At 55.0% G+C, this 23,260-nt stretch overlaps 7 protein-coding genes across 7 annotated transcripts; all 7 read left to right on the top strand.

Annotated features, from left to right (window-relative positions):
• Positions 1–266: 266 nt before the first annotated feature.
• Positions 267–2,903, top strand: LBRM_20_3160 (conserved hypothetical protein; the record flags this gene model as incomplete). Its single annotated transcript, XM_001564546.1, has 1 exon — positions 267–2,903. One exon carries the CDS (start codon positions 267–269, stop codon positions 2,901–2,903), a length of 2,637 nt encoding a protein of 878 aa, XP_001564596.1.
• Positions 2,904–3,841: 938 nt separating this feature from the next.
• LBRM_20_3170 (putative phosphatidylinositol 4-kinase) lies at positions 3,842–5,677 on the top strand (the record flags this gene model as incomplete). Its single annotated transcript, XM_001564547.1, has 1 exon — positions 3,842–5,677. The coding sequence occupies one exon, from the start codon at positions 3,842–3,844 to the stop codon at positions 5,675–5,677; it is 1,836 nt and encodes a 611-aa protein (XP_001564597.1).
• A 1,491-nt stretch (positions 5,678–7,168) lies between these two features.
• Positions 7,169–8,335, top strand: LBRM_20_3180 (adenosine kinase-like protein; the record flags this gene model as incomplete). The annotated part of the gene is made up of 1 exon (XM_001564548.2): positions 7,169–8,335. The coding sequence occupies one exon, from the start codon at positions 7,169–7,171 to the stop codon at positions 8,333–8,335; it is 1,167 nt and encodes a 388-aa protein (XP_001564598.1).
• Positions 8,336–11,766: 3,431 nt separating this feature from the next.
• On the top strand, positions 11,767–12,288 carry LBRM_20_3190 (conserved hypothetical protein; the record flags this gene model as incomplete). The annotated part of the gene is made up of 1 exon (XM_001564549.1): positions 11,767–12,288. The coding sequence occupies one exon, from the start codon at positions 11,767–11,769 to the stop codon at positions 12,286–12,288; it is 522 nt and encodes a 173-aa protein (XP_001564599.1).
• Positions 12,289–13,612: 1,324 nt separating this feature from the next.
• LBRM_20_3200 (conserved hypothetical protein) lies at positions 13,613–15,325 on the top strand (the record flags this gene model as incomplete). Its single annotated transcript, XM_001564550.1, has 1 exon — positions 13,613–15,325. One exon carries the CDS (start codon positions 13,613–13,615, stop codon positions 15,323–15,325), a length of 1,713 nt encoding a protein of 570 aa, XP_001564600.1.
• A 1,052-nt stretch (positions 15,326–16,377) lies between these two features.
• LBRM_20_3210 (conserved hypothetical protein) lies at positions 16,378–17,913 on the top strand (the record flags this gene model as incomplete). Its single annotated transcript, XM_001564551.1, has 1 exon — positions 16,378–17,913. One exon carries the CDS (start codon positions 16,378–16,380, stop codon positions 17,911–17,913), a length of 1,536 nt encoding a protein of 511 aa, XP_001564601.1.
• A 3,331-nt stretch (positions 17,914–21,244) lies between these two features.
• On the top strand, positions 21,245–21,946 carry LBRM_20_3220 (conserved hypothetical protein; the record flags this gene model as incomplete). The annotated part of the gene is made up of 1 exon (XM_001564552.1): positions 21,245–21,946. The coding sequence occupies one exon, from the start codon at positions 21,245–21,247 to the stop codon at positions 21,944–21,946; it is 702 nt and encodes a 233-aa protein (XP_001564602.1).
• Positions 21,947–23,260: the final 1,314 nt, after the last annotated feature.

Raw genomic sequence — 23,260 nt, forward strand, 5'->3', positions numbered from 1 at the left:
AAAAGAGCTGTTTGGCCACTTTCACGGTGAGGACGCCCTCTCGTTATTCCGCTGCTGCTTGATCTGGGTAGGTCTCTCTCTCTCTGTACTCGTCCCTCTTACTTCTCCTTTTCTCATCTTGCGTTCTTAGTCGCTCACGCACGGGACACCACTCTCCAACCTACACATATACTCATCGAAGAGGCTGGAAAAGAAGCTGAGGGTTGTGTGACAGTCTCCCTTTCATCCCCAACGTCGTGCTGCCCCGTATTTTCCTTCTACGTCACATGACTTCAGAAGATGAGTCCTCGTGGCGACTTCTCTTCGGCATCGCTCTGAGTCATGGTGAGCTACTCAGAGCAGGGCGACTCTCTTATGACGGCTGGATGGTATTTCTGAGCTCTGCGCAGCTCATTGGCACCGCAGTTGGGGTCTTCCGTGTACTGCTGGACCAGCTTTGGGGGCAGCAGTGCTTGAGGGAAGATGCGCAGCAGGCAAATGCCGACGAGCACGAGCCAGGCGCCGCTTCTGTCTCGTCACGGGCCTTCTCACTCGGCATTGGGTCACTGTGTACATCTTTGACGCCCCAAAGTTCGCATCGCTCCGGGCGGGCCTCCGCAGCACTGTCGATCTCATCGCCGCAACTGTCGAGCGCGGCGCATGAAGGTGAATCTGTTGGATTCAGCAGTTTTGTGGATATGATGAAGGTGATCTGCGTGCGTATCTTCCAAACCCAGCGCTACACGCGCCTGCGCGAGGGACATGGGAAATGCGATGAAGGTGGGCGGGAGTCTGCTCTTCTTGCACTGCGTCAAAGCGCTGAGGATCACGTTCTACTGACAGAGTCTGTGAAGTACACCGCTGATGCCTTTCTGCGGCCTTTCATCTCGCAGTGCGTCATTCACGCATCCTCGCAGGTGCGGCTTTGCCCGGCGAAAAACGGATGGGCGCCGCATGTGAACCGACTAGTCACACACATCGTTGGGGCGCTACTCCACACCGCAATTCTTCCGCTTTTCCGCAAGTACGCGGTGACTGGCCGCCTGTCAGAGGCTGGCTATCGCGCCTTCCTCAGAGACACTCTTCCCCGACTGGATGCAGTCAAAGAGACTTGTGCGGTCGCCATCTTCCGTCACGGTGGTTTCCCAGACATCCGCCCCCTTGTGGCTAGCCTGGAGCCGCTAGCAGCCTCTCTTTCTCCAGAGCTTGACACGGTTGTCTCCGAACCGACCCTCGGCTTCACAGATTTTATCGAAGCAATGCTGATGCTGGCAGTGGTGGTATACGCGGACGAGGTGCACTACCCCACTCAACGACCCATTACTGCCAAGGTGTGGTCTTTCTTTGAGGAACATGTTTGTGGCCACATGCTCTACGCTGCTGCCATGTGCCCTGACCCGTACATCACCGGTCGCTACGTAACGGTTCCACCTGGCCTCATCTCCGTCTACCCAGCGGTAGCGCCACTCCAGCAGTGCCCCTGTCTGTTTGTGGAAGTAATAAATGTTCAAGGGAACAGCGTAGTGGAGGACACAGTGCCACTATCTACAGGGCAAGCATACAGCGAAGACTCGCAATCAGCGATGTTTCTGACGGAGATGACAGCAGCCGCCAAAGCAGAGCTGCCGCTATGCTCTCCTGGGGAATGCGGTGCCAACTCTGATGTTGCCGTGTTGGCTGCATCAACGTTTTTCATGACCGAGTGGAGTTTGCTGGAACGGAATCAGCGTGTGCCTCTCTTTGGCTGTAGTCAAGTGCCTGTGAGCCACGCAATCATGATCTGCGGTGCTGCCGCAGAAGCCACTCCGACGAGTTGCCCCGAAATTCTACGAGTTCCACTTCCCGACTCGCTGCAGCAGCCGATGCTGTATCGGTGCGCGGTGGAGGCGGTCGCCGCCACAGCATCCAGTGGAACTGATGATGACGGGACCGTGTCCATTCTGTTCACACCCTTCCGCTCTCTTACAGTTGAGATGGCTGTCTCTGATGACAGTATGGCGACCAGGGGCGAGGGTAGCGAATCGGCGGCGCAAAGCCGTCCTTGGGGCTGCGCAGACGTTGTCGTGACAGACATACCCCTTGTGCAAGTCGTGCCGTCTCATCTGGTCGCACAACTCCACAACCTCTTCTTATCCCAGACTCTGGCACCTAGCAGCGATGGGCCAGCCGCATCTGCACCACCTTGCATATCGCTTTCCGCGGTGTGCGAGCTGTGCCGGCAGCTGCAGTGGTGCGCCGCCTCTGCCAGGCAGCAGCACGACTTACCGTCCCTATGCGCGCAGGCATGGGCAAGCTATTGCGACTTTCAGCGCCTTCTTCGCGCTGCGGTGACCCGACACGGGAGTTCTTCCGCCGCTGGAAGAGCGCCGTCGATGTATGCGGGCGCGATGTCGTCGTTCACAGGGCAGGCTGTCTTGCTCAGCTTCACAGACTTCGCCGGCTGTTTAGCAACAATGCTGTTTCAAATGCAAGGCGGGAGGCTGAGTGACGTGCCTGATGTACCGCGCCGTCTAGAGCTTGCACTGTCCTCCGGATCATCTACTTTTACCTTGGGAATAGGGACCTCTTCGTTTGTTGCGGACGCAGGACTACGAGCGCCACACATCCGCAGCATTCCATATAACGCCTTCCGAGATGTGCCCTTTTTCATGGCGCTTGAGCGCAAGAAGAAGCGGTCGGAGGCAGCACAGGAGCGTTGCACTGCTCTGATTGCGTCCTTGCGGGAGTACCACGCGCTGCAGATTCTCTCCTCTGTCACGCTGCCGCCTCTCCCGGAAGACCGGCCGAGCGCAATGCGCTTGGTGTCTCAGTACGGCACGGTGAGTCCGACGGAAGTCTTTCATGCCGTCATGCGCGAGGGAGCGGAGGTTGTAAAGGCTCATTTCGTGCAGCAGGAGTTGGCGATTCCCGAAATGACGGAGTGACAATGTAGAGTGGCGGCGGCCGCAGTGCGAAGTGGGAAGGAAACGCTGCGGTTCTGTAGAGGTTTTCTTCAGTTATATTTCCACCTGCCCTCCCCCTTTTCTCGCGGAAACTGTCAAACCTGAACGATGCCCTGCGCAGTGGGAGGTATGGGTTCAACCTCTGCGTCTGTGTGCTTGAGTTTCTTCCTTTTTTTTTTTCGGTGCGTGTGGGTTGGTGAGGGCTCTTTTGGAATCGTCCACCGCCAAGAGACACACGCACACACGCCATGTACACTACCTTCGTTCCTACACTGTGGAATGCTCGGGGGGGGGGGGTGCTGACTTCCTTGAGTAACACAAACAGCCAACAGTGGATCGTCCGCGTGCTTTCAACGTGAACGACGTAAACGGTCGAGCAGGGGGGGGGGAGTAGAAGTGGCAAAGGAGAAATGATCAACAGAGATGCAGGGAGCTCTCTTGACTGCTATGTGCGTGCGTGCGTCTGGCTAATCAGTGTGCCACGGTCGCGTGTGTGCGAGTGTGCTTCTGTGCGTCAATGATTTCCTGACGTTGGATTAGGCAGCACGAGAAGCGTACACGCACACCCAACAGGAATCTTTCTCGTACTCTGCTGACGCGCTTCTTCTTGTTGACTCTCTCGCATGTGTATGGGGAGGGCTCTACCCCCACCCCCCCTCCGTTTCTTTTCGATGAATCACTGCCGCTTCTCAATGGATAAAGAAAAGAGAGGGACTGGCAGTGCCTCATCATCTCATTGGGAACCGCTTCAACTACACTGCTGGACTCAACTCTCAGCACCTGCCTCCAGCTGCATCTCTTTTTTCCTGCCTTTTTTTTTGCTTGATTTCGGTATTCGCCCGCGTCGCCTTAAAGCTTTCACACTACAGCCTAAAGAGAGACCCCAGCACGGACGCTGACGTGCTAGCGAGCCTCACAGAATGGGCGACCTAGCACACCGACGCATGGCGGCGCATCGCCGCTCACTGCTGGAGAATTTGCAGCGGATCTTCTTCACCAACCAGTCTGCTGAAAAGCAGGAACAGTGCGTCCGACAGCTCTATGACACGAATCTACACACTTTGGAGGAATGCCTGCTGCAAGTCACGCATGTCTGCATCACGCACCAGGACCCCAACGCGCAGGAGCTGCTGCACAACTTTATGCTCTGGCTTGCCGGCCGGTCGCTATACATCGCGCTTCGCCTTGCGTGGATTGTGGATTCAGTGTCAACCTTTGATTTCTCTACTGGGCTTGCCGGTCGGCTCAAACACTTTCACGACAAACTTGAGAGCTACGCCATCAATCAAGGACAGGCAGGCACTCACTCCGTCAGCACCAGCGGCGGTGACGGCAGCTGGACCTCCAGCGACCCCGAGGAGGGGTTCAGCGACGTAGATGCCAGTGTCGTGCGACGGAAGGAAGTGCGCCTAAAGCTGTACAACGACGAACGTACGTTCGTGACTACGTTGACTAACCTGAGCAACATGCTCCGCTTTTTTCCCGATCGAACCGGCCGCAAGGACGAGCTGCGCAGGGGTCTGCGAGTGCTGAATCAACGACTACAGTCCATGTGGCTCGTTCACCCACTCTGTACCAGCAGTGAATCTGTACAGTGGATTGTGAACATCTCTGTCGAAGAGTGCACCGTCTTCTCGTCGCGCGAGCGGGTGCCATGCCTCATTCGCTACGAGGTCATCGTAGACGAGACAGCGACTATGCGAGACCCAACGGCGACGCGGCTCCGACTGCCTGACGGGCGCTTTCGTGTTCGGGCGGACTCCGATGAGCTCTTTGTTCCAGCACCGCCGCCGAGGTCTGAGTCGCCGGCCGCGTCGCTGGTCGAAGAGTCTGAGGGCGGCGCTGTGGAGGACGCCTCGCCAGAGGCGCTGCAGTGTCTGCGGGCTGTGTTCGGCGAGCTCAAAGTGGCGCGCATGGCGCGAGTGCGCAAGTCGTCTCCTTGGGGTGCGCACCCCAACTGGTGCATGAACGCGATGATTATCAAGGCCGGAGAAGATCTCCGGCAGGAGGAGCTGGCACTGCAGCTCATCTACGCTTTCCAAAATATCTGGCAGGAGGCGGGTCTGACGGTGCGTGTGAAGCCGTATGCAGTGCTACCTACACACCGTGACTGTGGCCTGATTGAGGTGATCGAGGACTCTTCGTCTATGGATGGTATCAAGAAGGCGACCCAGGTCAGCAGCATATACAGCTACTACCTCAAGGCCTACGATGGCGAGGACTCCGTCCTCTATCGCAAAGCGCAACAGAACTTTGTGGAGAGCATGGCTGGCTACAGCATCATCTCATACATCCTCCAAATTAAGGACCGTCACAACGGCAATCTTATGATTCAACGTGATGGCAGCTTGGTTCACATCGACTTTGGCTTTCTGTTCGTGACATCACCAGGGGGCCTGAACTTTGAATCTGCGCCGTTTAAACTGTCGCAGGAGCTCATCGACGTCATGGGTGGCGTCTCGAGCGACCTCTTTAACTACTATCGAATCCTTCTCTACGAGGCGCTCGCGGCGGCACGCGAGCGCTGCGAGGACCTGCTTGCGTTGGTCTCTATCTTGACGCCGAGGAACGCGATGCCGTGCTTTGGGGCAGACCCGGGCGCCGTCGTTCGTCAGCTGCGCGGACGCTTTCGTGAGGACCTGCGCTCCGAGGCGGACTACGCCGTGTACGCAAAGGAGCTCATCCTGAGCAGCGCGGACAACTGGCGCACTCGACGCTACGACCAGTTTCAGAGCCTCCAAAATGGGATTCTTTAGCATGTGACCCTGTACACGAAGCTGCAAAAGGTGCGGTGTGGTGTTTGAATTGATGGCCGAATGTTATCACTGACAGTTGCATGGAGCGAGGAGAGGGCTGAGTTTCTTGTTTCTCTTCTCTTTCTCCCCTCTGGGACGCCTGTACTTCACCGCGTCTCTTTCCTTCTCTCTGAATGACGTATGCATGTGTGGATCTTCTCGTATCTATGCCACGCCTCAGTGTATGCTTGTGTTTATCCGCTGCTGTTGCTACTCTTGTTGCTTGCATTGCGCTTACTTACTGTTGTTGTTCATCTACGCGCAACCATCTCGCTTCCTTCTGTGTGTGGTCCGCTGAAGTGTCTTTGCGTTGTGGACCTCTCGCTGTGTTCTCAAAAAGAAAATAACGAGAAGCAAATAACCACCACCGCTACGAATGGCCGGTGTACTACAGCAGTAGAGGGGGAGAGTGTGTGTGGCACAGGAGGGAAACGTGCCACGCCTCCGTTGCCTGCCTCCTCCTGCGTATGCTCTCATAGATTGATTTCCTTTCCTGATCTATCCTCTCGGTGCCTGTTGAGTAGCCATATGGGTAGCTATATATCCTACCAGCTAGCAGTCCGGTCTCTCTGTGGCCATGCCATGCCCCGTTTCTTTCCTTTGGTCGTACACCCATGAATATTCAGTACCTGCCCTTTCACATTGTCGTTAAACATATAAAAAACAGCAACCCCCATTCTCTTCTCCCTTTCACCCACACACACGTAAATTTTATTCCTTTGTTTCTTTCGCGTCCGGTGCGCGGAACCTACAGTAGCAAGTCGAAGTGATAGGAAAAGGCGCTGAGAGCAGGAGAGGCACTCACAACCAACGTACAAGCTTACACAGCCTGAGCCCACAGTGCGTGTGCACTCCTGATAAGACTTCTACATAAGCGCACAGAAGTAGGGCATCAAATGAAGCAAACAAACAGTGAGGTAAAGACACTCAGTACAACGCACACACGTCCCCCCCTCCACACACACACATAAGGGGAGGGGAACATACTCGTTTGCGTCAGTGTTAGCATAGAAAGGCGAAGGAAACGACAAGCAACACCTCTCCTCTTCTTAGCCGCACCGAGTCTTTCTCTCGCTCTCATTCTTTCAGCTCTCTTCGACGGACTTGCATTGCATCAATTGTGGCGTAGAGCGTCTTTCGCTGTCGTCGCTGTCGTCGCTCTTCCTCTTTTTTTTTTTCTCGTTTGGTTCTTCTCTTCGTTTTCAAGCTCTTTCGTTGTTTGGACATTTTTCCCCCCTTTGCGTTCGTTTCGTCAAAGAGCCTCTGCACTGCTGCCCTCGCCTCCCCAACTGCGTCCTACCTCATGGGAGCCCATACTCTTCAGTAGCGAGGAGTAACAAATAGGAGAAAAGAGAAGCGAGACGTGCTCAGGATACACGATCACTCTTAAAGAGACCCCTGTGCCAGCGCACTAACAGGCAAAGACGCACAGTGACAGAGGCACAGTACACGATGGGGATGGAAACGATCCGCAGGGGCGCCTCGACGGGCTCCGTGTCCGTAATGTGCTTTGGGCATCCTTTGCTTGACATGATGGCGACTGTTGAAGAGGAGTTTCTGCGGGAGCATCACGTTGAGCCAGGGAGCGTCACATTGGCGACTCCGGAGCAGCTGGTGCTTTTCTCGAAGTTGCTGGACGACTTCAAAGGGAGGGTGGACTACGTCCCTGGTGGAGCCGCTATGAACACAGCTCGCATTTTTGCTTGGATGCTACCTGAGGCGCACATTTCCTACGTCGGCGCACTGGGCAAGGATCGCTTTGCAGAAATTCTGAAGAGTGCGCTCACGGACGCTAGTGTTGAGCAGCTTTTTGAGGAGTGCGAAGATAAGCCGACAGGCGCCTGTGCTGGTCTCGTGCTCAACAAGGATCGAACATTGCTCGCCAACCTCGGCGCAGCCGTGACGCTATCGATGAAGCACATGCAGACGCACGCCGTGCAGTCTGCGCTTGAGCAAGCCAGTTTGTACTACGCTGAGGGCTTCTTCCTCAACACTTCATCAAGCCCTGACAATCTCCTCTCTGTTGCCCAGTATGCCCACCTGCACGGCAAGCTCTTCTGCTTTAACCTGAATGCGCCGTACATTAGTATGGCTTTTCAGAGCCGCCTACACATCCTCATGCCACATGTGGATATCCTATTCGGCAGCGACGAAGATCTGCTGACGTACGCCTCCGTACGGTGGCCACACGACTTTGACCTGAGCGCCATTGGGAGTGTCATGCGCCCTAACTCGCGGCGACAGAGGGCACTGGTACGGTCTCTCGCCCGCATCTCAATGCTGCCGAGTGTCACCACCGGTCGGCCGCGCCTCGTGGTGGGGACGTGCGGCTCGCACGACACGTACGTCGCTTGCGGCGATCACGTCCGTTCCTATCCAGTGCCACCGCTAGCGCAGGAGGAGATAGTCGACGTGAACGGCGCTGGTGACGCGTTCGTGGCCGGCTTCCTTGCTCAGTACCTCATGAACCATGACGAGTCTACCAGTGTCGTGGTCGGTCATGCTTCGGCACAGAACTGCATCCGCCATAACGGTGCAGTGGTTAGTGGCGTGCCTCCTGTGCTCGCGCACGAAATCAACGCAACGACAGCGCCTGTCATGGCCGCGATTGCCGCTTAAAGGGCTGTTTCCCCTCTCTCCCGTAGCAAGAGCAGTAAACAAAAATGTAGGACTGTAGCACCGAGAGCCAGGCACCATCGCACGTGTGTGTGTGTGTGTGTGTGTGTGCGTGTGTGCCTATGCCTTTCTCTATTTGCAGTTGCTGTGTCTTCGAGTGTATCTCGTAGCTGTTTCACTCTCATCGAGTGTACCTGTGTAAATTACTGAGTGCGCCTGCGTACTTGTCTAGCGCTTTCTATGAGACCTGTGGAAGCGGTAGCGTTGCGCGTGGCTACTGGGGTTCCAGGTTAGTGAGAGCTCAGCTTTTTTCAAATGTGTTCCTCGTTTGTTTTCCCCTTTTGTGTGTTCTGTAACGCATTTCTGTTTCTTATTATGCCCCTGGATTTAGTACGCATGTACTCTGTGGTGCGCTCCTTCCCCCCCCCCCTTTCTTTTACTTTGTTCTCCTCATATCCTTCTGCCTACTTTCAGTCCTTTAAAACCGCTTATGCATCGGATGATGCGAAAAAGTGGTAGTCCCTGCACTTGTACGCGAAATGCGGGATCTGATAACGCAGGACACCTCAGCTTGGTGTCAAGGTTCAGCACCTCTACCCCCTGCCACATGCCGAACTGCTTCAGGTGGTGACAGGACCGAGTATCTACGACGTGAGGGGGAATCAAAGCGTTGTATCGCTACTGATGTCGGCTGTCAGGTTGTGGATGTAGTGGCGTTGGAGTGCCCTGCGACAGAGAACACGCTAGCGCCCTTCATATGATGGGCAGGGTGCCCATGCAACTGGAGCGTATTTCACCTGGCCCTCGCTTCCTACTGGTGAGGAGCCTGAACCACCCCGAGAGGGATGCATCAGGCGGCGACCGGCATAGCGGGAGTGGCCGTGAGGCGACCTGCGAGGGGGGTGAGGTGTGCAGAGTTAGAAGCAGGGGCCCTGCTCCGATGCCTGGGTAGGCGCACTGCTGTAGCGCGTGTCTACGACTGCTTCACAGGACGCGATGGACCTGTGACGTGCCGTGGAGGTCAAGTGGGGTTTGGTTCTTGTTGTATGGTCGATTGGTCGTGGTGAAAGTACACATTTCTCTTTGTTCGCCTTCCGATGTATTTGTGTACATATTTTTCTTTTCGAAATGCTCTCTTCTGCCCACTCCATCTCCCCGCTTCACTCTGCTGCACGCTTCCACCGAAGCCCTATAAGACTGAGGGGCGCGGGCGCTGAGGTGTGCAACAGAGTTGATATCGGGGAGTACTCATTAAAAGTGCACCGCTGTAGCTTTTGTGCTCGTCCGTGTGGCTTTCTTTTTCTCTCGGTATGTCTACGCACACTTGCGGAAGTGGTGTTGTCTGTGCGTGTTCGCCGCTTTTCGCAACTTCTTCCTCCTCCGTTTTGTGATGATCGATTCTGTTTCGTTTCAGCTGAAAATCTTCTTGGGTTGGAATGTTCGACATCCCCTCTCCCCCCCCCCCCCAGACGCACAACAGTATACAAAGCTGCGAAGCGCAGGCTCTACCGTGCCCTCTTTCTCTCTCTATGGAGCGGCATGCATGTGCCCTTGGGAACACGTGTGTGTGTGTGCTGTACTTTCGGTTCTGACTCATATCGCAGTGACGGAGCGACCGCGCAAACGAGAGTCAGTGAGGGAGAGAGCGAGAGGGGGGGGGGTACAACTGTGCAAGAGCGCAACAGGAAACATAAGGAAACCAACCCCAAAGCGGAAAGGAATCATATGCGCGTGTGTGTGTGTGTGTGACTATGTTTGTTTGCTTCTTCATCTTCTGTGCGGTCCTACACCTCCCGTTGCGAGGCGTTAAGCGTAACGAAGCGCGGAACTGCATGGACGATTTTCTCTGTTTATATATATTTGCCTCGTTTTCATTTCTTCCTGTGAGTGCTTGTAAGAAGTGAAGTAGCAAACTCGAGCTAACGAGAAAAATATCAACTCAAAATTGTGTCACTGCCGGCGCATCTAATGAAGCCGAAGCACGCCTCGTAAAGAAAAGGAGATGGAACGAGCACCAGCTCAAAGTGAGGTTTGTGCCAGGTATGAGTGCTCCTCTTTGGCAATTGAGCCGTTATGCTGTAGAGTGCGGTGGAGCGGGATGCAGAGAGGAGAGGGAGAGAACAGTGAAAGCAGACAACGATTGGGGATAGTGCGCCACTAAGAGCAAAATCCTATATAAATGTGGGCGTTGTAATACAGAAGCCGAGGCTGATGTAATTTGAACGTTCACCAAGCAAATTGGTGAAACGGTGTTGATGTAGCTTTTAGAGCGTTCTGCTCCTCGTATAGTTTTGCTCCTTTTTTTTTGCCTCCTTTCACATCCTTAAGGAACCTGTACTTCTTATTGTAGTCCCTTCTTTTAGCAACGCCCTAACTTGTTTTTTTTTCCTTCCTCTCTTTGTCCGCTTCCGCTCTCCAGCAGGACTCTGAACACAGTCCGCTTAGATCAAGGCATGCAGTCCACTTGAGTTCATGTGGCGCTCACTGCGCTGCGTGAAGTGTCCAATAGTGGTCAAGGAAGGCCGAGATGGCCCTGTGAGACGCATGCCCCGATTCAATGACAGACGCCTCCTCTTGGATGATCAGAATTTAGCCGTGGTGCAACTGAGGTGGGTGAGCTATCATTGCACGCGTATATTTTCTGACTAGTACATGGTACTGTGACACGTTGCAACGAAAAATACGCTTTTTCTGTGCGGGTGTGTGTATATTATCTTGAACGATGCAGCTTCCTCTCTACTCGTGCATGAGAGAGAAACTATTGGCAAACAACAATATGGAAAGCACATTGCAACTCAATGGCGCGCAAAAGGGTCCAGAGAAGACAACGAATGCATAGCTATTTACCTTGCTCTCTGTTGCGCAATGGTTCCACCTTGCGCTGCGCTTGCCGTGCTCAGTTGGTGTCACCGCCGAGCTCACAGCGCTGCACAAGTCTCCGAGAGGAAGGACCCAGTTTGCGCGCTATATTCAGATATTCTGACTTTGCTGGCACAAGGGAGAAGAGGCTGAGCAGGGGCTGGGGTTGGTTCGTTCAACATGTGAATGAATTGTCCCCCCTAAAGTGCATTGCGTCATTATGGTATCCCGCCTTCCTCTTTCTTTTCCTCGACAACCGACGAGTGTGTCCTCTGTTTTTCGGTTAGCTGCACTGCACGTAGTCATGCAGAGACCCTCTCCGACTTCTCGTCTTCTTATGCTCTCGTGAAGATTTTTTAATTCCCTGCAAGCGCACCTCTCGCGGGTTCTCTGTCTCACCCAGTAACGAAACACACAGGCTTTTACACAAACACGAACATTTAGCCTTCTTACACGTCATCTTCTGCACTGTGTAGCCGCGGATGTGATGGTACGTTGCCGCATCTCGTGACGCGTGCAGTACCTAAGAGCCGCACAAATCCATAGCAGCTTCTTTCGCGTCATTGTATTCAGCCATGTTCGCAGCAAAGCCCACCATTCGAGAAATTCGTCATGCCGCGGAGAGCCCGTATCGCGCACAGGTGCTGTCGTGGTACCGACGGTGTTTGCGTGCCGCCTTCTCGGTGCCATGGAGCTCCGACGAGGACGCCTTGTATGTGTTGGAGGAGACGCGGCGTCTGTTTCACCAGAATCGTGGTATTCGCGAGGTGGAACGAATTGAGCGCAAGCTGCGCGAGGTAGAGATGCGGTACGAGATGGCACTTCACTACAACATCCCCTACCCAAGACCCTTTAACAAGATGCAGGGCTCAATGCAGGAAAGTGGAGTGCCGTATGCACCCTACCTCGACTCCGCCTACGATCATATGGTCAACCCCAATATCGGTGTCAACGCCGAAGGGAGTGCAAATCTAGGGATAATGGGCGGGTTAGAGAAGTCGAGCTACTACTTCGAGGATAACATTGGCGAGGCAGACGTGGATGGCCGAACAAATCCCTACGACACCGAGGCGGAACCACCATCCACCGTTCGCTGATTGCGCCGGTGAAGCAGCACCACATGTTTAGAATGTGCTGCGCCCCTTCCAGTCTCTTTCACCGCCTCCCTTATTGCGCTACCTCCGCTTGGCTCTTCCTTTTTCGTCAACCACTCATATACGTTCGCCCAGACAAGTGGAACTGTTCACCCCTACGTCTTTGATCTGTACGTTGAGCCGCTAAAACACGCCTCGCTCTCTTTGTTTTCTTTTCAGAGGGCTTGTGTGTGTGTGTGTGTGTTTGCTTATATTTGCATCTCTGGCTGCTGATTTGCACAAAGTCATCATCAACAACAAAAGAAATGCGCACAGTGCAGCGAGAGTCTTTACGCTCACACCACGTCGTTATCGTTGCGGGTGTCTGCGAACGCAGCGTCTACTTTTTGTTCCCTTCCCGGAGAGGTTTGTTCACCCCTCCTCTTGCAATGTCGCCGATCACGTCTCGCTCGCCGTCAGTGCCATTTCCACGCCCAGCGTCGTTGTGATAGCCACAGGGCAACCTCTCTGCGCTTTTTATTCACTGCCACGAATCCACTCTTGATGAACCTCGCCATTTTCCTTTTTGTCTGACTGATTCCTCTTCTGTGCACCTCCTCTGCTTCATTTATGGTGTTTGCCTCCTCTCTCTTTCTCTCGCGATGAATGCAGCGGCGGCGCATCAAGGAGTAGTAGTTGAGAAGCGCTGGGTGCTGCCACCAACTACAGAGCCTTTTCTTAGTCCCTTTTTTTTTCGCTTTGCGGTTGCCTTGAGCACATACCCCGCATTCACACACCGTTGCCCACCATACACGGAGCTGATTTTAACACCTAATCGTTGAAGCAGTCGAAAGAGGCGGTTGTTGTTGTCCTTTCTTTTGTGTGTGTGTGTGTGTGTGTCTTTACTGCTGTTTTTTCCGCTCGCCTCTCCCCTCTACCTCTCTCCTCGCTCATCCGCACTTTTACTTCGGGCCTACTCTGCGCGTCTCTCTCTCTTACATATCAACTCAATACGTCTCTTTTCTTCCCTTTTTTGTTAGTCTTCATTCGAGTCCCTCGAAATCCTGTCATTGTACCTCCGCCTCGTCTTTGTGCGTCTGTGCACATCTCACAGCTGGTGCCATCCTCGCCTAAGGGTGTATCTCTCTCTCTCTCCTTTTCCCTTTTTCCGTTGCTGTCTTTGCAAGCGAAATTACACGGCAGCTCACGTGCCACCCGTGCCTATAGTGCGCCATCCACGCCCGCAGAGCAGGCGACAAGTAGAACAGCCCAAAGCGGGGTTCTCTTAATTTCGCATTCTACTTATCGGCAAAAAAGTGGGTGCTGGTGGTGGAGTGGCGAAAGCGTAATGGATTCCACTCTGCATGCCTTCCGGGTGCACGGCGCTGCCCTGTATCACTGGATGAGCTACGTGGCCTACGTCATCTACTCCTGTCTGTTCTTTGCGTGCGAAGTGATCGCGGGTGTGCTCGAAATACCAACCAATGCTCCGCAGTACGACGCGCTCACGCATCAGGCGAACTGCACTACCTCCTACGAGGAATGGCTGCCCATTGCCTCCACGCTGGACGACATGGACGGCTTTCAGAAGTGGCGCACCGACGAGGCGTCGACATACTTCTCCTTCGAGGGAGTAATGCGGACGATAGAGGAGTTGTTGGAGCTGCGTACCGCCGGCAGCGTGGAGGCACTGTTGGACGATCTTCAGAAGCATGTGCACCGTTCCCTCTACGGCATCAGTCATCGTCGGTTGTACTCGTACAGAACTGGCAGCAAGACGGTCATTCACTCGTATAACTCGCTTGTTTGTTTTCTTTTGGGCCGCGTGGGTGAGGCAGCACGGACTGACCGACGGCTGGCCGTACGCACACGAGAGGTATTCTCGGAGATGTATCATGTTTACGGTACAACCGCACTACTGTTGCAGGGTGGCGTGCTTGCGTCATCGGCCCACTTTGGTGTGGCAAAGGCGCTGTATGATGCTGGACTGCTCCCCGCTGTCTTGTACGGCAGTGGCAGCGGCGCGCTGGTGGCGACGCTGGTGTGCTGCTGCACCGACTTGACCTCGCTCTTTCACCACAGCGGCGGCGGAAGCAGCTTCGTGGAGGCGCATGCGCTATTCGGCATGTCCACCGCTGACTCCCGGTGGAAGCACTTTCACCGGCTGCTGCACACTGGCGAGGTGTGCGACCCAGTTGCCCTTGCTGACTTTCTACAGAGAACTATCGGGGATGTGACCTTTGCCGAGGCGTACGCACAAACCGGGCGTGTGCTGAACATCCCGTTTGTCGCCGTGTCGTCAGTGCTGCCGCGTAGAAAAGCTGACGTGGACGTTCAGCTGTTGAATTATCTTACATCTCCTGATGTACTTATTCGCTCTGCGGTGATCTGCGCCATCTCTTCCCCCTCGACGCTGCTACCCGTCTCGTCGTCCTCCTGTGGGTCGTCGGCAGGTGCAGCACCACCCACGCGCACGCTGCTCGCGCGGACACGACTGACTGGCACTATTGTTGCTTACGAGCCTCCTGTGGTGCATGAAAGCTATTCCTGCTCCTGGGGCGACCACGCCGGCTATGGGGCGCTGGACCCGCTGCAGCGAATGAGGGGACTCTTCTGCATACGGTTTTGTGTCGTATCAGATGCGTCGGTGCGTGGGTATCTGTGGCAGCTGCTGCACCAGAGCGCCTACGGGGACGGACTTCGGCATCATACGCGCATGTGGGACTGGGCACGCTACTTGTTTGCCCTGTACTTCCTCGGGCTGGCGCATGTGTTACTGCGTCTGCTTGCGTGGATCGGCTACAATGCCATTGCAGCACCGTCGCCAACTTCCATGCGGACTTTCTTCGAAGATGATGAGAGCGAGAACGTACGCGTGCATCCCATCTCGAGCGTGTGGTCGTATCTGCGGCTGTGCTACAGCCCGACAACGGCGAACATGCAGGTACTGGTTCTAGAAGCGGAACGGCAAGTCTGGCCGAGACTGGAGCAACTGCGCATGTCCATCTCTGTCGAACAAGCCCTTGCAGCCACGTTGAAGCGGCTTCCCGTTTCCAGGTAAAATATCGGTCTGTGTATGTGTATTGTGTTTCCTGAAAGTATCTCTTCAGCCATCTCGACTTGTTCCACCGGTCTTCCAGGTCACCGGCTTTTCGCCACTCACCACTGGTAACGGAAGGCCGTGCACGGCTTTGTTTATCGGCTCTTTTTCAAGCTGTCTGTGCGTATACCCTCTCCCCCCTCTCTTTTTCTTTTGTTTTTCTCGCGTTTTGTTCCTCTCCTCAACTTTTTACGTGCGACCTCCTCCTGCCACCACAACTTCTTCTTGATGACTCGCGTTGTGTGCGCCTTGCGATGATGGCAGCGCTTCCCTTCTTTTCCTTTGCGATGATAGTGCCGTGCGATGGTACGCACAGTGACGCCGTCGAAATGGATGTACCCATTGTGCCGGTACTCTGTCGTACGCCATCCGGTGTACGTGTCTCTCTCATTTGTAGAGAGCCGAAAAAAAAAGAGCAGACACTGTCCTTCTCGGCTCAAATCTACATCGTCTCCTGTGCTCTGGCTGCCAAGCAAGAGGGGCGGCGACCCAAGGTCAAGAGATCGATTGCCTGAGTCTTTCTGAGAAAAGTCGTCAGCAGCAACACCGATGGCTTTATCACTGTGATGTGATAGACACAGAACGAATGATTGGAAAAAGTGGCACCGGTAAGCGTACGCTCAGGCTTTGTGGTAGGCCATCAGAGCTCAATGACATGGGAGTACAACAAAACGCAACCCAAGGTGAGCCAATGCCTCTTTGACTTCGTATCCAGAAGGAGTGACACCCGACTCTTTCGCCCCTCTACTCCGCATGCTTTCCGCCATTCTCGTTGCGCTTTTGTTGCCGGTCAAAGAGACACATTGTCAGCTGTGGACTCACTAGTCTTCGTGCTTGTCCTGCTTTAGGGTGTTCTCACCTACTCTAGCTGTGAATGCCACACGCCTACTAGCTTTGTCTCCCCGCTTCCTAGAGCTTCTGTGCTTTATTTCAGCGGTGGACTGCGTGAAAGGAAAAGTAGAAGATCGCCCAGGAAGAGGCAGGAAGAGGCAGGAAGAGGTGCACACGCAGACATGGGGCTCTCGGCAGCTTCAGCGGTGGCTGCGTTGTGCTTCGCGCTGTGTGTAGGCATCACCACAGTCGGCGGCATTCGGGTCACGCTCATATCGGATATCCACTACGACCCGCTGTATGGCACCGAAAAGGCGAAAGGCTGCACGGATGCCTCTTATTCTGTCTGGGGCATGCCCGGCTGCGACTCGTCACCGCAACTGACGGCACGTGCTCTGGAGGACGTATCGGCGCAGAACACGAGTTTGTTGCTTTACGGTGGCGACTGGCAGCGGCACAGCTTCCTCGAGAGCGGATTGAAGCCTGACGCAATCTTTAAGGACTTGTCGAGGCGCTTCCGCAATGTCACGGTGGACGGCTCGCTCGGCGAGGTTGCTTTCTGTGCGTCACTGGGCAATAATGATGTCGTGCCCGACTACTATTATTCGTGGGAGAACGAGACGTCGGTGCAACAGCTGACGTACCGTGTTGATGCGATGCGAGATGCCGGGCTTTTGAGTGACGCAGAGGCTTCCGTCATGGTGAAGTGCGGTTATTACACACACGAGATGGCTAACGTGCATGTCATTGTGCTGCACACGCTGCTGTGGGCGCACAGCCTCAGACCCCCTCTGGCCTCCAGTGTCAGAGACCCATGTAACCAGCTCTCTTTTCTGCGAAATGAGCTGGTGAAGGCGCGGAGAGATAGGAAGCGTGCGATCATCATGGGGCACATTCCCCCTGGCATCGACCTCTATGCTGTGCTTAAGCGTGGCTTCAAATCTGAAGAGGATGACATGTTTTGGAAGGAGGAATATGTGACAGCCTACGACAGCATCGTCAGCGAATTCAAGGACCTCATCGTGGTGCAGTTGTTCGGGCATACGCACCATTTCAGGCTGCTCACGATGCCACGAAGTGGCGCATTGGCCCTCATTATCCCCGCCATCTCACCCATCTTCGGCAACAATCCGTATTATATGGTGGCCAGCTTCAGCAACGCCTGGTCACTGGAGGACGTACTGATTCGCTACGCCACCGGCGATGGTGTATTCCACTCCGGAATCTCTGCCAAATTTATGCTCAACCTGACTGTCGGACTGCATTCTGTCGCCGACGTGCGAGCGGCCATCGCACTACTAGCGACCGACGATGTGATGTTTGAGCGTTTCATCACTGCGTTCTGCGGTGGCGAGAAGCGCCTCCAAGTCTTCCCCAAGTCGGAGTGCGACAACCAATGCCGCCACACTCTTGTCTGCTCGATGCTGGAGAACAATTACTCAACTATTCAGCGCTGTGTAGCCGAGTTCGGTGACCTGCCAGGACCTTCTCGTGGCACTCGGCTCTCTGGCGGCATGATTGCTGTCATCGTCCTACTTTCGCTGCTTGTGATAGGGGCAATCGTGGTACTGCTGCTCTGGAGTCGCAGAAGACGGACAGCGCTTTTCTGGCCGAATGTGGGGTGCTCGACCTGGTGGAATTTCTTCCACTGGAATCAGGAGAACACCACCGTCAGGCTGGAGAACATCGAGATGGAGGTCCCACCATGCCGGTCTTGAAGGAAGAATGTGTTCCTCGGCACATTTGCGCTACGCTCGGTAACCATTGCCTCTCCCTCTCTCTCTCGCGCGCGCGCGCGTGCAAACTCTCGGTTGCAGAAACGTACATCGAGGGGGGTCACCACCCTCTCCTTCTTGGTGTGGACCTCCCGCCCGTGCGCGGCGTTGGCGGGTACGTAGCAACGGTTATCGAAGTGACAACGGTGCGAACGTGACTGGCGGCGGGCAGCGTTCTCGCACGAATGGGGCCCGTCAAGGGATGCTCGCCGTTCTTGCTGAATAGCCCAGCTTGAATCACTGGCCCCTTAACGGTGCCACCGCGTGGTGGGACAGTGCTGGCCAGACGCGCAGGAGGGCCCTTGGGCATCCTCGCTCCGGAGCCGCCAGGATCGCAGTGGGTACCCTCAAGTGCGCAGGCGACGAAGACCCGCTCGAGGAAGCGAGTCTTCTGTTCCTCAGCACCATTGGTGCGGCTGCGCCCCACCCGTTTGTCTCTCTCCGCATCCGCACGAGGCACGCAGGCAAGGAGACCTTTGGAGCACCGCGCGCACAGGCCCCCCTCATGCGCAGCAGTCGCATTTACCTGAGCATAGCGCTCTCTGGCAGGCGGACGGTGCGGTACAGACAGGCAGCGTGTCAGGCGCGGGCGCAGCGCTTTATGAGGATCGTGCACTCGCGGGCGCGGTGACAAGGGGCTGCGGCGTCGCCCTTGCCTGTAGCTGTCGCGCTGCGTGCAAGGCACTAGAGCCAGGGTTTGAGCTGCGCCAGAGGTCCCCCTGATTGGGCCACGGCAGCGAAGGGGCAAGTGTGGTTGTTATTGCTGCAGACTCGCTTTCCCTCTTTGTGGCGCTCAGCGTGGCCCCTAGAGGGGAGGAGGATGACGCAATTTCGACGCGTCTGGCTATCCGTGCTGGCGCTACGGATTCGTCGAGTGCGCCTCCCGCTAGGGTTTGTCGGTAGACATTGTGCGGCGTACAGACTGGCGAAGTGCGCAATGTAAGAGGCGCCGAGTCCAGGCCGATCTTTTCTGCAACGGCGTTACCCATTGCGACTCCCCAAGAGAAGAGGTACTTGACAGAAGTCCCTCTACACCAAAGAGCAAGGACGCTGGGCTTACGAGACAGCAGGTGATCATCCTCGCCCAGTTCCACACGGACACCTCGGTGGTTTGGATTCCTGCAGCGGCGGGTAGCTGGCAGTGACTGCATGGAGTTCAGATGGCGTGTTGCCTGCTACTCCCCGCTAGTGCTGTGGTACCCCCACCTCCGTCAGAGCCTTCGTCTCCATCTGTTTTTTTCTACAAGAGCTGCCGACCCGGCGTTGTGTCTGATATGCCACGCGAGACTCGCGGATCGCTCGAGGTTCCATGCACACCTTGTTTCACGCTATGGTCATGCACGCAGTGATATGATTGCCCACATTCCACGCGCGCTGCCTGGGCTTCCCTCGTTGAGTACGTATGGCTGCCCTCCTGTGTCCTCTTGGAGCAGTACGCTGAACTCTTTGTGCGCCGGCACATGCCTATGCCCGGGGTCTTTCCGCTTGTTACACTCACGCCTGTTAAGGGGGTGCGAATCTAAGCGAAGGCCGAATGGCCCCGCTGCCACAAACGCATAGCGGAGGCCCCTGACTCGCTGGGCGTGCGGTCACGCCCTCCAGACACACTCCGTGACATGGACGGAAACGGAAGGTGAAGACAACGAGTCTTCCTCCCCTCAGCAACAACACAGCCCTGATGCCCTGGCCTAGTGGTACACAGATGTGGATACTGTGCTCGTGCGCTGTATAGCCCAACTGGCATGGTGTATCGCATCCGAGAAGAACATCCTGATCTGAGAAAAGCACGCGTGATAGGCAGAAAAGACGTGAAGAGGTGCATAACAATCAACGCCGGAGTCCACGTGTGTGAAGTAGGTGGTACGGTACTTTCAGCATCCGATAGAGTGGGCTGATAGAGCACCGATGTCAAATGCACGACGAAGACACCCTGGGTTGCATCGTAGAGTTCTCCAGACTCCCATCTGACGAGTCTCTACACCACATCATCGAATACCATGGCTTGAGGCAACTGAAGGCGAAGCACGACATACAAGCGAAACAGAGGGTCTCAGAGAGCCCTGACCTAAGGCTGGCCGGCTTCTTTCGTTCTCTCATCCGGCATGCACCTAGACTACCTCCTGTTACCCCCACGACAGACGCCACCGCCTCCGCCCTCATCCAGGACCCTGTAAGCGACCCGCTTTGGACCAAGACGTGCAGCCCATCTGGGTCCGCCTGGCGCCGGTCGTCCAACACGTACCCGAGAGACGGGCGAAGAAGGACGAGAAGGGCCGTTAGGCGCATGGCCCGATTCGACAGCAGGAGGGTTCATCTTAGACGACCAGGACGCAGTTGCAGTGCAACAGAAGTATGGATGGGCTGTTGTTGTATGCGTACATTTGCTGGCTGATTTGTAGTATGACACGTTAGGAGAACAGCTTTAATTCTTTCGCTCCTTTTCTCTCTCTCTCTCTCGCTTGTTCCGTGTGTGGAGCTTTTCCCCGAGGAAGGATGACATGAACAGCCGAGCGCACCATTGGCGGCTCGGATTATGCCTGCGTTTTTGTTCTCGTTTGGCGGTGAAGAATGGCCTACAGGCCACCTACGCAGTCGTGGGGCACTCAACCTAGTCATTGTTTTCCTTGCAGTGCTTTTTTTTTTGCTTGCTCCTAATGACAGCCGAATTCCTGACCTTTCCATTGCCTCGTTCTTCACCCACCATATGTGGCGTCGCCATTCTTCTGCATGGGGCTCGCATCATCGTCTACCTTTCGAGTTTCTCCGAGAAGTTGTTATGAGTGTGTGCGCGCATGTGTGTGTGTGTGTGTGTGTGTGTGTGTGTGTGTGTGTGTGTGTGACGAGGCATGCTTTATCACTGCTCAGTTTGGTGGGAATCATTCGTGTCACGACATGCATCGAAACGAAAAAAAAAAGGCCGCTATAATGCCGGCAAAGTCCGACTCGAGGGCGGTTATCGCCTATTGCCTGCGCGCGCCACCATGTGAAGGGGCGTGCGGTCAACGCCGAGGCTCATTTGGACGTTGGAGGGCTCGTGGTCGGCTGCCACTGGTGCACACCCCAGCCCTGTACGTGGCCCCTAGTGAGGCGTACTCTCACTTCAGTTGTCGATCGCTGATCGCCCACTCGTTCTGTTTAACACCTACCTCTTCTACCCATTTCGCTCCATCCCCGTTCTCTCTCCACTGGGGGGGGGGTACCTTCACTGCCTCACGCATCGCAACTCTGACTGCATTGTTCGTCACACGCCGCTCCTGCGCACGTCATTGCTGACATGGCAAACACGCTGATAAGAATCACACAGTTCTGCTATCTGCCCTGTTGCACACGCTCTCTTTCTCTCTCTGCTCTGCAATTTTTTTGTCTCCTTGCCCTCCCTGTTTCTTGTCATACTCGTCTCACTGGTAGAACCTCTTGTCTCTCTCACTCACACTTGATTACCATGTTTTCTATGACCAAGTTCATTCTGGCGACCGCGATCACTGTGGCCGCGGTGGCCTTCCCTGGGGCTGCGATGGAGTTCGCTATGGCTGAAACGACAACAATGACCGCCGCACCTGTCCCTGTCAACCTCAGTCTGAACATCGTCACTACGGTGCTGCTTCTTGGCGTGTCGATAGCGGTGGCGCTGATCTACGCTTTGTGGAAGGTCCTCCCAAAGATCCGCAGTGGAGAGCTCTCGTTCTCGAAGATCGATTTTGACTGGCGTGCGGAGTTGCTGAACCAGACGCCCAAGAAGGAGAAGGCCCGCTTTGCTGCTGAGAAGGCTCGCCGCGCGGCTGAGATGGCGCATCGTGAGGAGGAGATGGCAGCCAACCGCTACTGTGGCCCGGACGAGAGAGAAGTGCCTTACGGCAGCACACAGCCGCGGGTGGAGCTGGGCGAGGTCGATACACTGGTAGCCAGGTCACACCACGAGGGTCGAAAGCACGGCGAGAACGATGAGAGCGTTGCGGTGACGGTGCCCCGCGAGTAGGAGAGGGGGGAGGTAAAAAGTGCCTTCCGCTAAGAAATAAACTTGCGTAGCGCATTGGAGTGGAGCAAAGGACGGCAGGGATATGAAGTGAATGGGGTGGAAGAGAGCGAAAGCGGGATGGGGACGGCGTGACCCCTTCCTTGTGCGGCCTTGTGCCCGACTTGTGTGCAAATAGTATAATGCCGCTCTTTGTTTGTTGCCCCCGCATTGTCTGTTTCTTGAAGCGGCGATGGATCGAAACCAAGCTAAGACAGGGCATCACGTACGACTCGGCTCGTCACCACCGACTTGTCCCACCTCGGTGTGGGTGCTTCTCTGGGTGTCTACGATGCGTGCGTGGTCTGTTCTTGCTCCGACTCCACGTTCATGTGATTTTGTCAGTTTGTTTTTTCGCTTCCCCCCTTTCCCCCCGTCCAATTTTGTTCTCTGCGTATGTGCCTGCGTGCGAGTCTCTGACTGTAACCGTATTTTGTTCGCCTCTCTCTTCCTTCCTTTGTTTCCGATGTCGATGTGTCTTTCATCCCCTCCTTTTGTTTCATTTTATTATGTTCCACTCATTTTTCATCGAATAGAAATATGCGTCGAGCCGTTTCACCTCGTGCACGCCACCCCCACACGCAAGAAAAGGGCCTCGTCATGACTCGTGACGGCCATCTGCTCTCTTTTTTTTTCTGTTTTCATTTTCGTTTTTTTTTTTGTCGGCCGTTTTGTTTTGCTCTTTTCGCCCTTGTAGGAATCTCATCCTTTGCACGCGTTGAATTATGTGACAGGGGTGTAGTGGTGAGGACTATGTTGACAGTGATTGTGAGGACAAAAGGTGTGTGGAGGGATGTGTGCGTGTGTGTGTGTGTGTGGGGAGAGCGCCATAGCTTCGTCTTCCCCGCTTGCTTCATCGTCTTTCTTTTCACGCGTCTTTGCCCGTCTCACCGCTCATGGTGGGGGCTGCATGATGGTGAGAAAGAGAAACGCAAGAAAAAGAGGAGAAAATAACCGAGCCACAGAGGTTGCACTGTCGGCGTGTGCGTGAGTCTCTCTGTGGGTGTTGGCGTATGAAAGTGCAACCCTGATTCTACTCGACCCTTTTTTCCTCTGATTTTGTGTATCGTGCGCAGTGGTTCACGTCTCTCATCTCTCTCTCTTGTACATACTTCAACACTTGCGCTCTTCTCTGCCTTCCTCACCCTTCCCCCCTCACGTTCAAGCCCAGTAGGCACTTCCTCCTGAGCACTTCTTTGTGGGTCTGTCTGTGCGTGACTGGCCTCTCATCTTACTCTTGTACTCTAAAGAGAAGAAAAGGAAAACACGAACCAAAAG

Source organism: Leishmania braziliensis, assembly GCF_000002845.2.
Source record: "Leishmania braziliensis MHOM/BR/75/M2904 contig, possible fusion of chromosomes 20 and 34".
Classification (NCBI taxonomy): domain Eukaryota; phylum Euglenozoa; class Kinetoplastea; order Trypanosomatida; family Trypanosomatidae; genus Leishmania; species Leishmania braziliensis.